General features: G+C 39.8%; 1 protein-coding gene across 1 annotated transcript; it reads right to left on the minus strand.

The window, feature by feature from the left end:
• Positions 1 to 2: 2 nt before the first annotated feature.
• Positions 3 to 13,841, minus strand: LOC109020545 (alcohol dehydrogenase class-3-like). The gene is made up of 9 exons (XM_035683281.1): positions 13,711 to 13,841; positions 13,470 to 13,606; positions 13,063 to 13,109; positions 12,647 to 12,972; positions 6,588 to 6,670; positions 6,437 to 6,512; positions 710 to 867; positions 466 to 627; positions 3 to 376 (listed from the first exon to the last, which is right to left on the minus strand). Exons 1-9 carry the CDS (start codon positions 13,742 to 13,744, stop codon positions 260 to 262), a joined length of 1,140 nt encoding a protein of 379 aa, XP_035539174.1. The 5' UTR covers positions 13,745 to 13,841; the 3' UTR covers positions 3 to 259.
• Between the last annotated feature and the right edge of the window lie 1,239 nt (positions 13,842 to 15,080).

Here is a 15,080-nt window from a genome sequence, read left to right on the forward strand (position 1 = left end):
AGTTTTTTAGAACAACACTTGCCATCTCTTGCTTTCATATCATTTTTCATTGCAGATGTCATAATGCTAAGCACAATAAGGAAAGATCCCTATTCCCATCAAACACATATAATTGATAGACAAGGCAATCTTAAAGGGGAATATTGTTCACGTTAACCATTTATACTCATCAACAGCATCCACTCACTTATTTTTTCTTGGAATGCAAAACAGTAAGTTCACTCCACTAGTAACTTGGAATAAGACTGATAAGATCACTTTAAACGTGCACTGCAAGCACACACCGGAGACAACCGCCTTCATGCATCAGATCAAATGCCTCGTTGATCTCCCCAAGAGTCAAATTGTGAGTGATGTATTCATCCACCTTTATTTCCTGCAATACTCAAGAGGAAAGATAAGTTCATACCCTCTACTAGATAAGTAACAAAAAATCACATACTCAGTACATGTCAAATATATTACCTTCTTCAAGTACCTCTCCACGAGCCAGGGAACTTGGGAACGGCTCTTAAAACCACCAAAAGCTGTGCCTTTCCAGACACGACCAGTCACTAACTGGAAAGGACGGGTGCATATTTCCTGCCCTGATGCTGCAACACCGACAATAACTGAAGTTCCCCAGCCCTGAAATTTTTTGGCAATCAGGTGAATTCTATATATGCAGATACCCATTAACCTACATATTCCATACATGCAGAATACTCACCTTATGGCAGCACTCCAAAGCAGACCTCATCACCGAGACATTCCCAATGCACTCAAAACTGTAGTCAACACCACCATCAGTGAGATCAACAATAACCTGTTGAATTGGTTTCTCGTGGTCCTTTGGATTCAAAAATTCAGTAACTCCAAAATTCTTTGCTGCATGTCACAAAGAAATATAAGCAAATGACCAGCAAGTCATAAAAATATGACAGAATCCTCTTTGTGGGAGACATTCCACTCTAACTTACCTTGAGAGCAGAGGATCGGCTCTCTCAGATTAAATAGATGTTCACAGCCCTTTGTAATTAAAACTTAAAAGTTGTGCGCAACTGTTAATGTATACAATTTTAGGAATGTATACAATTTAGGACTATTAATATTAGCTGTACATATTATCTTACGATAGATACTTGCTGAATTTGAGGGATCAGTTAGACTCCGTATATAGGATTATTATCTACTTCCTTGTATAGGGGATTTTGACGTTGAATGAAAGGCAGGCGAAAACACACAAGCAGTTTTTCCAAAAACATTCTCTTGGTATTCTTGATTTTCTAAGTGTTTTGACATGGTATCAAGAGCAGGTTCATAGTTTCATGTCTTCTACGATTTTTTTTTTACCTTTCTTGCATTTTCGGCGCTGTCTGAGGTTGTGTTTGGTCTTTTGTGTGATTCTCGGTGCCTCTCGTCTGACTATCGGCACTGTCTGAGTCGAACTCTAGAGTTTCTTGTGGCTTTCGGCGGGCATCTGTGAATTTCTTGTGAATTATCGGCACGTTCTGGTTTTGGTTTGATTTTGACGCAAGGTCTGGTTCTGGTTTGATTTCGGTGCAAGTTCTGGTTCTGCTTTGATTTTGGCACGTTCTGGATTTCGGCGCAAGATCTAGTTTGATTTCCTCTTTTGGCACTCTGTTTTGGTTGGGAATCTCGGTTTTGTCTTCTTTGGTCAATCCGTGTGTAGTCTTCTTGGTGTGCTTGTTTTGTCTTCTCATTTTTTTTTTCCTGACACTTGTTTGTTTCGGTGACACTTCTGTTTTGCTTTTTCTCATGCTTGGTTCCATCATGTCCTCCGATAAATTAGACTCGTTCCATATTTGTTTTACTGGCAAAAATTATTCTGCTTGGGAGTTTCAGTTTCAATTATTTGTCAAAGGGAAAGAGTTGTGGGGTCATATTGATGGAAGTGATCCCGCACCTATAGATGTAGTGGCTTTGTCTAAGTGGGAAATCAAGGCTGCTCGGGTTATGACCTGGATCCTTAGCTCAGTTGAGCCTCACCTTGTTCTCAATTTGAGGTCTTATAAAACTGCCACTAACATGTGGAATTATCTAAACAAGGTTTACAATCAAGACAACACGGCTCGGCGTTTTCAATTGGTGTATGAGATGGCTAATTTCACACAGGGAAGTCTCTCCATTGAGGAATATTTTTCTGGTTTTCAAAATCTTTGGGTTGATTATTCAGATATTGTTTATGCTAATGTTCCCGCTGCAGCTCTCTCTGTTGTTCAAGCAGTGCATGAAACAAGCAAGAGAGATCAATTCTTGATGAAACTTCATTCCAATTTTGAAATTGCACGATCTAATCTGATGAATCGACATCCTATACCATCTCTGGATGCTTGTTTGAGTGAACTTCTTCGTGAGGAGCAGCGCATCGTAACTCAAGCTGCCATGGAACATCGGGCTAATGTTAGTGCACATGTTTCTGTGGCTTATGCAGCATAAGGGAAGAATAAGGGTAGAGACATGCGTGCTGTCCAGTGCTTTAGTTGTAAAGCTTTTGGTCATATTGTTCGGGATTGCCCAAGAAATTCTATAACTACCGTAAGAAACAGGGTCATATCATCTCTGTTTGTCCCATTCGACCTGAAAGGAAGCAGGGTACTACTTATCATGCCTCCACTGATGCCTCTAGTTCTGCTGCATTGTCTATTGCCTCACCGGTTGTTCCTATTCCTGCTCCTACAGTCTTAGCAAACCTGAACACTCCTGAAATGGTACAACAAATGATCATTTCTGCTTTTGGGTTCTTAGGTAATCATAAAGTTTCTTCTACGCCATGGTATTTTGACTCTAGAGCCTCTAACCATATAACCAATACTGTTGTTTCTCTTTCCAATGTCAGAAATTATAATAGAAATTTGAAAATTAACACCGCTGATGGCAGTTCTCTACCTATCAGTGATGTTGGTGATCTTTCCTCTTCCTTAATTAATGTTTTTGTGTCTCTTGACCTCTCCACAAATCTTATTTCTATTGCTCAATTGGTTGATAATAATTGTAATGTCCATTTCTCTCGTTATGGTTGTATTGTGCAGGATCAAGTGTCAGGAAAGATGATCGCGAAGGGTCCAAAGTGGGACGACTCTTTCCTCTTCATGTATTTCTTTCCACTATTATTCCTAGTTTTCCTTTACTTTCCTTTACATATAATGTTGTTGGTTCTGGAAATAAGATGTGGCATAGATGTCTAGGCCAGACAAACTCTGATGTACTTCGTACTTTGTTTAATTCTGGTTTATTGGAAAATAAAACATGTTCTTCTCTTGATTTTTCTTTTGATTGTACATCATGCAAACTTGGCAAAAGTAAAGTACTACCTTTTCCTCACCATGCATCTTGTGTCTCACAATGTTTTGATATTATTCATAGTGATGTTTGGGGGATTGCACCTGTTGTTTCTCATGCGCGTTATAAGTACTTTGTTACTTTCATTGATGACTTTAGTCGCTTTACTTGGGTTTACTTCCTATAGGCCAAGGCTGAAGTTTTTTCCGTATTTAAGCACTTTCTTGCACTTCTTGAGACTCAATTCTCTGCCAGCATCAAGGTCTTGTACTCTGATTTTGGCGGAGAATATATGTATAATGAGTTTCAGGACTTTCTTCAAAGCAAAGGGATCACCTCTCAGTGTTCTTGTCCTTCGACACCGCAACGAAATGGTGTTGTTGAGAGGAAAAATCGCCACATTCTTGATGTGGTAAGAACCCTTTTACTTGAATCATTTGTTCCTCTTCGTTTTTGGTGTAAAGGGCTTTCTACTTAGGTTTATTTGATCAATCGCTTACCATCTCCCACGTTACATCATGTTTCTCCTTTCTTTAAGTTGTTTGGCCATTCTCCTTCATATTCTGATCTTCGGGCATTTGGTTGTGTTTGTTTTGTGCATTTCCCTGCTCATGAACGACATAAACTTACTGCTCAATCTGTTAAGTGTGATTTTCTTGGTTACCTCGAAAGGGTTATGTTTGTTATGATCTTCATGCTCATCGTATACGGGTTTCTACGAATACGGTTTTCTTTGAAAATCAATATTTCTTTCCATTTCATGTTGAGTTGTCATCTACATCTTTATCTCTTCTACCTAGCTTTTCTGATTTCTCGACAATTGTGGAAAGGTTCAAACCTTGTCTGGTTCCACTTCGTCTGTGCCCCCTCAAGATCTTGACCCAACACCTAATCCTACCCCTGCTTCCGCCACTCTTTGCCGGTCTACTCGTCCTTCTTGACCCCCTGATCGGTATGATTTCTCCTCCCCTATCTCTCTTGTGGCTACTTTATCCTCTATTTTCATTCCATCTTGCTACAAATAGGCTATGGAACATGAGTGTTGGCAAAATGCAATGCAAGCAGAACTTCAAGCACTTGAGGAGAATTATACTTGGGATATTGTTTTTTGCCCTCCTATAGTCAAACCTATTGGGAGCAAATGAATTTTCTCTGTAAAGCTTCATTCTGATGGGTCTTTGGACCGATACAAAGCTCACCTTGTAGCTCTGGGTAACAAATAGGAATATGAGGTTGACTATGAGGAGACATTTGCTCCTGTTGCCAAAATGACCACGATTCGAACGATCTTAGCTATTGTCGCTTCACAGTTGTGGCAACTACATCGGATGAATGTGAAGAACGCTTTTCTTCATGGTGATCTCCAAGAAGAGATCTACATGAAGCTTCCATTTGGTATGACTATTTCTTCTACTCATGATGTTTGTAAGCTCAAGCGTTCTTTGGTTTGAGAAGTTTTGTAGTACACTTCTTACCTTCAGCTTTACAGAAAGTCAGTATGATTCCTCTCTTTTTTTCCACAAGTCAAATGCGGGTATAGTTATTCTCTTGGTTTATGTGGATGATATCATCATTACTGGCACTGACTGTGGTTTGATTACTAAGCTTCAGAAGATGTTACATGCCACTTTCCATATGAAAGATCTTGGTCAGCTCACATACTTCTTGGGACTGGAGGTTCATTATCGGGCCAATGGTATTTTCTTGAAACAGCATAAGTATATTCAAGATCTTATCACATTGGCTGGTTTAGAGGACACTTCTTTTGTTGATACGCCTATGGAGGTAAATGTGAAATACAGGAAAGATGAAGGAGATCTTCTGGATGATCCCACTCTCTATCGGCGCTTGGTTGGGAGTCTTATCTACTTGACCACAACTCGCCCGAACATCTCCTATGTCGTTCATCAGGTCAGCCAGTTTATATCTTCTCCTTGGCACCTTCATCTTGATGCAGTTTGCCGTATTATCCGCTATCGAAGGTCGCCGACTCGTGGATTATTCTTTCTTATAGGCTCATCTCTTCAACTTGTTGCCTACAATGATGCTGATTGGGCTAAGTGTCTGGATATGCATTGATCTACTACAGGTTGGTGTATATTTTTGGGTGATACCTTAATTTCTTGGAGATGTAAGAAACAAGATCGTGTTTCTAAATCATCTACTGAGGCTGAGTATCGTGCCATGTCTACTGCTTGTTCTGAAATTGTATGGCTCTGTGGTCTTCTAGAGGAGCTTGGGTTTCCTCAGACTAATTCTATCCCTCTTCATGCTGATAACACTAGTGCTATTCAGATTGCCACTAATCCCGTCTTCCATGAACGCACCAAGCACATTGAGGTTGATTGTCATTCTATCCGAGATATATTGGAGAATCGGGTGATATCTTTTACTTACATTTCTTCAAATCTCCAAGTGGCCAATGTCTTCACCAAAGCAATGACTCATCAGCGGCATCAATTTCTTGTTCGCAAATTGTTGCTGATTGACTTACCAGCATCAATTTGAGGGGGGATGTTAACTTATACAATTTTAGGAATGTATACAATTTAGGACTCTATTAATATTAGCTGTACAAATTATCTTACGATAGATAGATGCTAATTTTGAGGAATCAGTTAGACTCCGTATATAGGATTATTATCTACTTTTTTGTATAGGGGATTTTGACGTTGAATGAAAGGCAGGCGAAAACACACAAAAACAGTTTTTCCAAAAACATTCTCTTGGTATTCTTGATTTTCTGAGTGTTTTGACAGCAACAACTTAAATAATACTTCACTGGTTTTAAAACACTAGCAACAACTTGCCAAAACTTGCTTTAAAAATTCATTTCCTAGAAAAGAATGAAAATCTAGCTTGAGCCAAACACCACACCATGATCTATCATCACATACTTGCATATGTTGTAGACAGAAAGGGAAACTATCAAAATCCAAAAGATTGAATAAAAGAGTATGACAACTTTTTTCTTGGGTATAGTTCCCTCAAGTACACGACTACTTTTTCTTCTTTTCTCATTCACTACTCAGAGCTGACAGACAAGCAGCAACGCTAATGTTCAAGAGACTGTAAGTTAGGAAGCTTCATAATAGATCAGATCAGAATACCATGCTATACGAAAAAGTCAAGAAAGAGAGAACTCAAGATGTACCTCTTTCAAACTTTTTGCTGTCAATATCTATGCCAATTATTCGTGAAGCACCAGCTGCCTTTGCACCCTCTGCGACCTGTCAGTTACTTCTTTCATCAATCATTAAAATTGATTAAAGAACATGATGCAAAAAAATCTACACCAAGCTTACAGCAAGGCCAACGGTCCCAAGGCCAAAAACAGCAACTATTGACCCTGATTCTACTTTTGCTGTGTTCCAAACAGCTCCAAGACCTAAAAGGATACACAATATTAAAATAATTTTTTTGATCGATAACACAATATTTAATCTTATTTTAATATTAACATAATATTAAAATAATTAGGATCTGCACATGATAAGTGGCTTATATAAAGATAATTTATTTTTCTATTTTGTTTTCAAAGACAAACACACATGAGCATTTACCATTATAAGAGTGTTGTTTTAACCATGGCTCCAGATAACTGCAACACTACTCCCCCCCAACAACAACAACAAAAAAAAAAAAAACCCGAAAGAACTACATTTGCTGAAAATTAAAGGCAAGTCATATGGAAACTGGTTATGCACTTTTCACTTACATTCAAGTTTTCTTTTTCTTTATTTTATGAATAGAAAAACAGAATCTATAAATGTCACGCTTTGACAAAAGGTGTAATTACATAAGCCAGAATAACAAGTCAGCAAACAGTCCATACTTTATCTGAAATTAAAAACTTCTGCAACATAATTAAACAGGAGGCCAAAATGATGCCCATGTTTCCACATATAAAATGTTCACAATAGGGGTGATACCCGCATGGTGCGGGGAGGGGGGTACCCTCCCTTGCACCCCGCCCCGCACCATGCGGGGGGTTGGGATTTTTAACCCGCTCCCCGCCTAGACCAACACACTGTGTTTAAAAAAAAAAAAAAATTGGTCTAAAAATATTTTTTTAGACCAAAATTATAATATAATTTAAATAATAAATTAAAATTTATAAATATAAAAAGAACTTAAACTCATTAGAGTTAGATTTTGAATTGTCTTGGCCTCCTAGGCTAACCTTTATATAGGAGGCCAAGGCAATCCAATGACTTGAATACAATTTTAAGTATTTAATAAATTGTATATATCTATATACAATATATTTATTTATATATATATAAATAAATAAATAATTATATATTTGGAGCGCGGGGGGGGGGGCTACCCACCCCTAATTCACAGCCTATCTTTTAACCAAGTTGTAAGCAGAGTATTCTACCGATTTATCCTCTGTGCCATCCCTACAAATCTTGTCATTTTGGTTTTTTTTTTTTTTTGCAATTGAGAAAGGGATGGTTAAAAATAATGAATATCAGAAACCATGAGGAAGTGAATGAATCAAATTCATACATGGTGCAAATTGTGAATGTTGACTGAATAGTCGAGATCCCAACAAGAATATACGATAGTTTCTATTTTCTGGTAAAACTTTATTGAAGGCTAAAGAGAAACTAAGAATATATAATTTCCTCTCAGAGCATGCTTAAGATGGTCTGATCACAAAATGTTAAATCCTTATATCTATGAACACGCATTCATAGGGAGTATACTTGGATTAACTCCTTAGCACTTTCTAACGACATGTCTCCCGGCAGGGTCTGGCCTTCCTCCAGTGTCGTCAGAGGTGAAGTCAGGTCTGCCGGCGGTGGCCCAGAACTTCGAGATGAATTCCGAGTTGGTTGGACAGTCGGGGCTTGCTGTGGCTCAGTCACTGCATTCGGCTTCGTCTGAACTGGGTCCTCTCTCCATGGCAGTGCAGGTTGTTGGGTCTTCAGATCAAGTTGGTTGTCAGGCTTTGGAAATGGCAGATGAGTCTAGAATTTCTGAGCAAGCTGGTTCTTTGGTGCTGTTTGCAGCAAACAAGGAAGGGGAGGATGAACCTACTCCTCTCTACTCCTATCATCCCAATGTGTCAGATTGGGTTACCCAGATGGCGATGGATATTAAGCATATGGTAGGGATTTCTTACGGGGACTTCGAAGCTGAATTTTTGGCTTTACTCACAGCCGTTGAGGCTATAAATGTTCAACTCAAATCTGATCAGTCTTTGGCTTCGGCTAAAAAGAGAGAAAGAGAACTTAAAAGGCTATCATGGGCAATGATAGAAGATGAGGGAGTGAAGAGCTCTAATCGAGAGCGGTGTAAGGGGAGGGGTAAAATGGTTGTCCCATGAAACCAAAAATAGTATCATGGAATGTGAGGGGGCTGCATGACCCTAATAAGCGGCTCCAAGTCAGAAATTTACTTCGTCAATGGAAGGGGGATATCATATGCTTACAAGAGACTAAGTTGGAAGATATTTCAAGACAAATAGTTCGTAGCCTATGGAGAGGACAACATGTTGGGTGGTCTTTCCTACCATCCAAAGGAGCTTCAGGGGGAGTTCTTGTTATGTTTGACACAAGGGTGGTGGAAAGGGTGGAGGAGTGTGTGGGTGATTTTACGGTTGCATGTTCTTTTGTTAATATAGATGACGGTTTCAAATGGGCTTTTGTTGGTGTGTATGGCCCAAATCTTGACTCGAAGAGAAGACTTTTGTGGGAAGAACTTGCCGGAGTTCTAAGTTGGTGGGAGATACCATGTTGCATAGGGGGGGATTTCAACATTTCTCGCTTCCCAAGCGAAAGGTCGGGTGTTTCTCACCTTACAGCAGCCATGAGAGATTTTTCTGACTTTATCTCAGAACAGGAGCTCATGGACCTTCCACTATCAGGAGGCACGTTTACTTGGTCCAACAACCGTGATTGCCCATCTTGGTCGAGAATTGATAGGTTCTTGCTTACTCCAGATTGGGAGGCGCACTTCCCCGATGTAGTACAAAGAAGATTACCCCGCTTATGCTCTGATCACTTCCCCATCATTTTAGACTGTGGTGGCATCCAAGGGGGTAGAAGGTATTTTAAATTTGAGCATATGTGGCTTAAAACTGATGGTTTTGTGGACAGAGTTAGACAATGGTGGACTTCTTACTCGTTCCAAGGCTCTCCAAGCTTCATATTGGCAAAAAAATTGAAAGCACTGAAACAGGACCTGAAGCAATGGAATGAACAAGTTTTTGGTAATGTGTCCCAGCAGAGGCGCTCTCTGGTGGAGGAGTTACAGGGTCTGGAAGGTGAGGAGGAGGCCAGATCTCTTTCTGAACTTGAAAAAACTCGAAAGAATCATGTAGTAGCTGATCTTGAAAGATTAACTTTGATGGAGGAGATCTCATGGAGACAAAAATCAAGGGTGCTCTGGCTTAAGGAAGGGGATAAATGCACGAAATTCTTCCATAAGATGGCCAACTCTCATAGGAGGAACAATGCTATTGATATGTTGATGGTGAATGGGGAAGTTTCTTCGAATCAGTCGGTAATAAATAATCACGTTGAACAATACTATCAACAACTCCTATCTGAAGAGCACAACTGGAGACCGAAAGTGGATGGCCTATCTTTTTCCACACTAGACCAGCAGAGTGCAGGGTGGCTAGAGAGGCCTTTTACAGATGAGGAAGTGTGCAAGGTTATTAGAGGCATGGCAAGTGATAAGGCTCCTGGTCCGGACGGTTTTACTATGGGATTTTTCCAAACTTGTTGGGAGGTGGTCAAGAAAGATATAATGAAATTTTTTCATGAATTCCATACTTATGCTAGCTTTGAAAAGAGTCTCAATGCCACCTTCTTAGCCCTTATCCCTAAGAAGGTGGGGTCGAGGGAAGTGAGAGATTATCGCCCCATAAGTCTTGTGAATGGGGTATATAAGATTCTTTCCAAAGTATTAGCAAATAGATTGAGCTCGGTGGTGAAAAAACTTATCTCAAAGCCACAAAATGCGTTTGTCAAAGGGAGACAAATCCTTGATTCGGCACTTATCGCAAACGAAGTTTTGGATGGTCGATTGAAGTCTAGTGTACCCGGGCTACTTTGCAAGTTAGATATGGAGAAAGCGTATGATCATGTCAACTGGGATTTCTTACTTTACTTACTTGGTAGATGTGGCTTTGGAGGGAAATGGCAAAAATGGGTTGAATTTTGCATCTCTTCAGTCCGTTTCTCTATCTTGGTAAATGGCACACCGGTGGGTTTCTTCAACTCATCTCGTGGCCTGAGACAGGGAGATCCGCTTTCTCCCCTACTTTTCTTATTTGTCATGGAAGCACTCAGTAAAATGATTGAGGGTCTGGTGGACGGGGGGCTACTCCATGGCTTTGCGGTGGGGAATGGTGTCCTCAACATTTCCCATTTGCTATTTGCTGACGACACGCTCATCTTTTGTGGTGCACAACTTGGCCAGGTTCAAGCCTTGAGAGCGTTACTTCTTTGTTTTGCTGCTGTATCCGATTTGAGCATCAATCTTGCAAAGTCAGAATTAGTGCCAGTGGGGGTTGTTCCCGATGTGGAGATCTTAGCTACTACTTTGGGATGCAAGATATCTTCGCTTCCTATGAAGTATCTTGGCTTACCATTGGGTGCCTCCTTCAAATCGGTGAGGATTTGGAATGATGTGATTGAAAGAGTGGAGAGCAGATTGGCCGCTTGGAAGAGGCTATATTTGTCGAAAGGTGGTAGGTTAACTTTGATCAAAAGCACTCTTTCAAACTTACCCACCTACTTTTTGTCTCTATTTCCGCTTCCTACAAAGGTGGCTAACCGCATTGAGAAGCTACAAAGGGACTTCTTATGGAGGGGATTGGGGGAAGAGTTCAAATTCCACCTGGTTAATTGGCCTACAGTTTGTACCCCACTGTCTGGGGGAGGTTTGGGGATTCGTCACTTGATGAAATTCAATCAAGCTCTGTTGGGTAAGTGGTTGTGGAGGTACCAAACCGAACGAGAGGCCTTATGGAAGTCCGTTGTAGATTCACAGTTCGGGGAAGCTTGGGGAGGATGGTGCTCGAATGAGGTTCGAGGCACTCATGGAGTGGGGTTGTGGAAAAACATTCGGAGTCTTTGGGGGACCTTTCGAGGACATGAACATATTGTTGTGGGTGATGGGTCGCGGGTTCGCTTTTGGTCTGATAAATGGTGCGGTAACTATTGCCTACGAGATACCTTCCCTACTATCTTTGCACTAGCTAGAGAAAATGAGGTATCGATAGCCGAGCTTCTGGTCTTCTCAAATGGCACCCAGCAATGGAATATTGACTTCACTAGGGCAGCCCAAGATTGGGAGTTGGAGCCTTTTACAGAGTTCTTTGCGGTATTATATTCTGCAAGCATTTCAGGGGGCACCGGAGACAAGATGCTTTGGAATCATTCTAAGAAAGGTATTTTCTCTGTCAGATCCTTTTATAAAAAGCTTACGAACCCCGGTAAGTCTATGTATCCATGGAAGAGCATTTGGCAGACGAAAGCCCCGTCAAAAGCAGCCTTTTTTGTTTGGACTGCATCGTTGGACAAGATCCTTACTATAGATAATTTGAGGAAACGACGGATTATTGTCCTAGATTGGTGTTGTATGTGTAAGAAGCATGGGGAGTCAGTTGATCATCTGCTTTTACACTGTAAGGTGGCCAAGGGCATGTGGGATGATTTTTTCTCAAGGATTGGATTGTCTTGGGTTATGTCGTGTAGATTGGTGGATTTTCTTGCAAGCTGGAGAGGACTATACGGTAATGCTCAAATAGCGGCAATTTGGAGGTTGGTACCAATATGTTTGTGTTGGTGTATTTGGAGGGAAAGAAACGCAAGAAGCTTTGAAGACCAGGAGAGAACACTGGAAGAGCTAAAAGTTGTATTTTTTAAGTTATTGTTCTCATGGGCGGGGGCCATAGTTTGTAATGGTCTTAGTATCCATGATCTTCTTCTTTCTTTTGTAACTTCAAACTAGGCACTTCTTCATGTATACTTCCTGTGTACTTGGGCTTTGCATATTTTTATGAATATATTATCTTTGATTACTTATAAAAAAAAAAAAAAAAAACGACATGTCTCCCAGAAGAGACGAAAACATGGGGGGCATGTCCCCCCTAGCCGGTTTTAAATTCTTTTGTTATTATACTTTTTAATCCAAACTATATAGTTTATATATAAATTTGCCTAAACAACTAAGTTGGCCCCATCAAGATTAGGCTTTGTCCCGAATAAATTAACCAACTCTATTTACTTCTATACCGCACAACCTATTTAAGTAACTGAAAGAGGTATGGGCTGCTTAACCAGAACAATCACAAAAAAGTAGATTTAAGATATTGCAAGGTGGTACAACAAATTCTTACCAGTGGGAACACCGCATCCCAGAAGGCATACTTTTTCCAAAGGAGCTTTTGGATCAATTTTTGCAACGCTGACATCATGAACAACAGTGTACTGGCTAAATGTTGAGGTTCCCATAAAATGATAGATAGGCTTTCCATTTATGGAGAAACGGCTCTTGTGATCACTCATCATGACTCCAACTCCAGTCGCAGCACGAACTTTGCCACAGAGGTTTGTCTTCCCAGATTTGCAAAACTTGCATTCTCGACATTCTGCCTGGTAACAGGGAATAACATGGTCCCCAGGATGAACTTCAGTTACCCCTTCACCAACACTCTCCACAATCCTGTGTTGAAATAAATTAATCTGTTTTTCTATCATAAAAAAACTTCATAAATAGTTAACATCTGTTATGATATATGTCCACTTAACATACCCAGCAGCCTCATGGCCAAGGATGCATGGGAAGAGACCTTCAGGGTCCTATAAGACAGATAAAATGTTTCCACATCAGAATATAAGTAAAAATTAAATAGATCACTTGAAAATAAAAATGTCGACATTAATGATAGAAGCGCTGGAAGCATAGAAATTCACACAAAGGTTTGGTATTGTACTTAATTTCCACCCCCCTCCCTGCATCCCCACCTCCAAAATAACAAAAAATCCCACTCCTCCCTCCCTCCTACTCTAAGCGTGCGTGTGTCTATATCTGTGTGTCTATGTGTATACGAGAGATAGATAAATGGACAAGTAAAAACAGATAAAGTAAAACACCAAAAAATTTGTACTAAAACTAAACAATAATCGTAAGTCAGCAATCTAGCATGAAAACAGTAATACCTTGCCACTCCAAGTGTAGGCATCGGTATGGCAGAGAGCAGTGAAAAGGATCTTGATTCTGACTTCCCCGGCCTGCGGCGGAGCCACCTGAACGTCCTCGATCACCAGAGGCTTATTGGGTTCCCAGGCCACCGCAGCTTTTGCATTTCCATTGCATCCATACAGAGATCACAACCATAGTGATTTCAACGTTTCACATATCACACGCATATATGCATTTAAACATAGACATAGAGAGTACCTTTGCACGTGATTACTTGACCTTGAGTAGCCATGGATGAGAGCGAGAGCAAAAACTGGAAGAGAGAGAGAGAGAAGGGATTAGAATTGAGAGTGAGTGTGGTTGAAATCCAGCTAAATGCACGGTTATGGGGTCGGAGTGGCCGATGCGACTGACAAGGACCCGCGGGCCGCGGCTTTGCTGGAAGTGTAATGGCCGGTTAGGTTTGGGTTGGGTAATACATTGGGCTAAGCAGAAGTTTAAACATCTATGAGCCTAATAACATTTTTGGCCCATATTCAAATATGTATGGGCAGAGACACTTTCTTCACTCCGCCCATTACAGGATTTTCACTTTGCTCGTCGTATTGATTATCCAGTTGAGGCCCAGAATAGGCCTTTTTGGGCCCATCCGGATTGTGTTTTATATGAAAACATAGTCAATTAAGGATAAATGATGTTGTGAAGGGAATTTCTATTGCATGTTATTCTCCAAATTTAATCTATACTATGAAATAATATCTATTAATAATAAAAGAGCGAGTTTAAACCCTACTCCGTAGGAATTCATGTGATGGCTTGATCCAAATTACTCCTATCCCATCATGGAGTAAAATATCTTTACTACGTGTACTAATCCGACCATAGTGCCCCTATTATAATTTCGAGGTTAGGTTAAAATGTACCCGTTACATATCCAAACAGATTAAAATATCTAAATAAAACTAGACAAAAGCACACATTATCCAAATCAAACTATCCAACCAAAAATCAGCAGCCTATGATGATGATCATGGAAGAGACACGAAGCTGCGATAGTGTCATCGGTGTGAGAGAGAATTGTAAAAGATGTGACACTTTTTGTTTGGGGCATCGAGAGGCCGTGTGATTAGGTACAAAATCCAAATAAACGAGGACAATCCTACAGCTCTCGCTAGGTGCTCTCTAGCATGTATTTTTATGTGTTTTTTTTAAATTATTTTTTATATAAATTTTTTTAATATTTTTAAATATTTTTAAAAAATAAAATAAATTTAAAATATCATTAAAAATACTTTATTAATTAAAAAGTAAAAAAAAATTATTTAAAAATATTTCTTTAATCACGAAATAAAATAAAAAATTATATTTTAAAATATTTTTTTAATAATATTATATATATTTTTTTAATTTTTAAAAAAATACATAAAAACACATCTAAAACCCAACGGCAGCCCCAGCCCCCAGCGGCAACTCCAGCATTATTCAATAAGAAAAATGCTATGCATCAGCCCCACACCAGCACACACTTCACATCACTTTTTTTTTTTTTTTTAACACTCAATAGGTTGAGTGTGTGCTGGTGTGAAACTGATGCAAATATTTTTCCATTCAATAAACAAAGAGACAAA

Source organism: Juglans regia, chromosome 1, assembly GCF_001411555.2.
Source record: "Juglans regia cultivar Chandler chromosome 1, Walnut 2.0, whole genome shotgun sequence".
Taxonomy (NCBI): Eukaryota; Viridiplantae; Streptophyta; class Magnoliopsida; order Fagales; family Juglandaceae; genus Juglans; species Juglans regia.

What these genes read in the sequence shown, in the direction of transcription:
- LOC109020545 (XM_035683281.1), bottom strand. Translation starts at nt 13,744, where the DNA reads ATGGCTACTCAAGGTCAAGTAATCACGTGCAAAG. An exon ending in GGGATGCGGTGTTCCCACTG is followed by an intron (nt 6,671 to 12,646) that starts GTAAGAATTTGT and finishes GTATCCTTTTAG; the next exon opens with GTCTTGGAGCTGTTTGGAAC. An exon ending in TTGGGACCGTTGGCCTTGCT is followed by an intron (nt 6,513 to 6,587) that starts GTAAGCTTGGTG and finishes AGTAACTGACAG; the next exon opens with GTCGCAGAGGGTGCAAAGGC.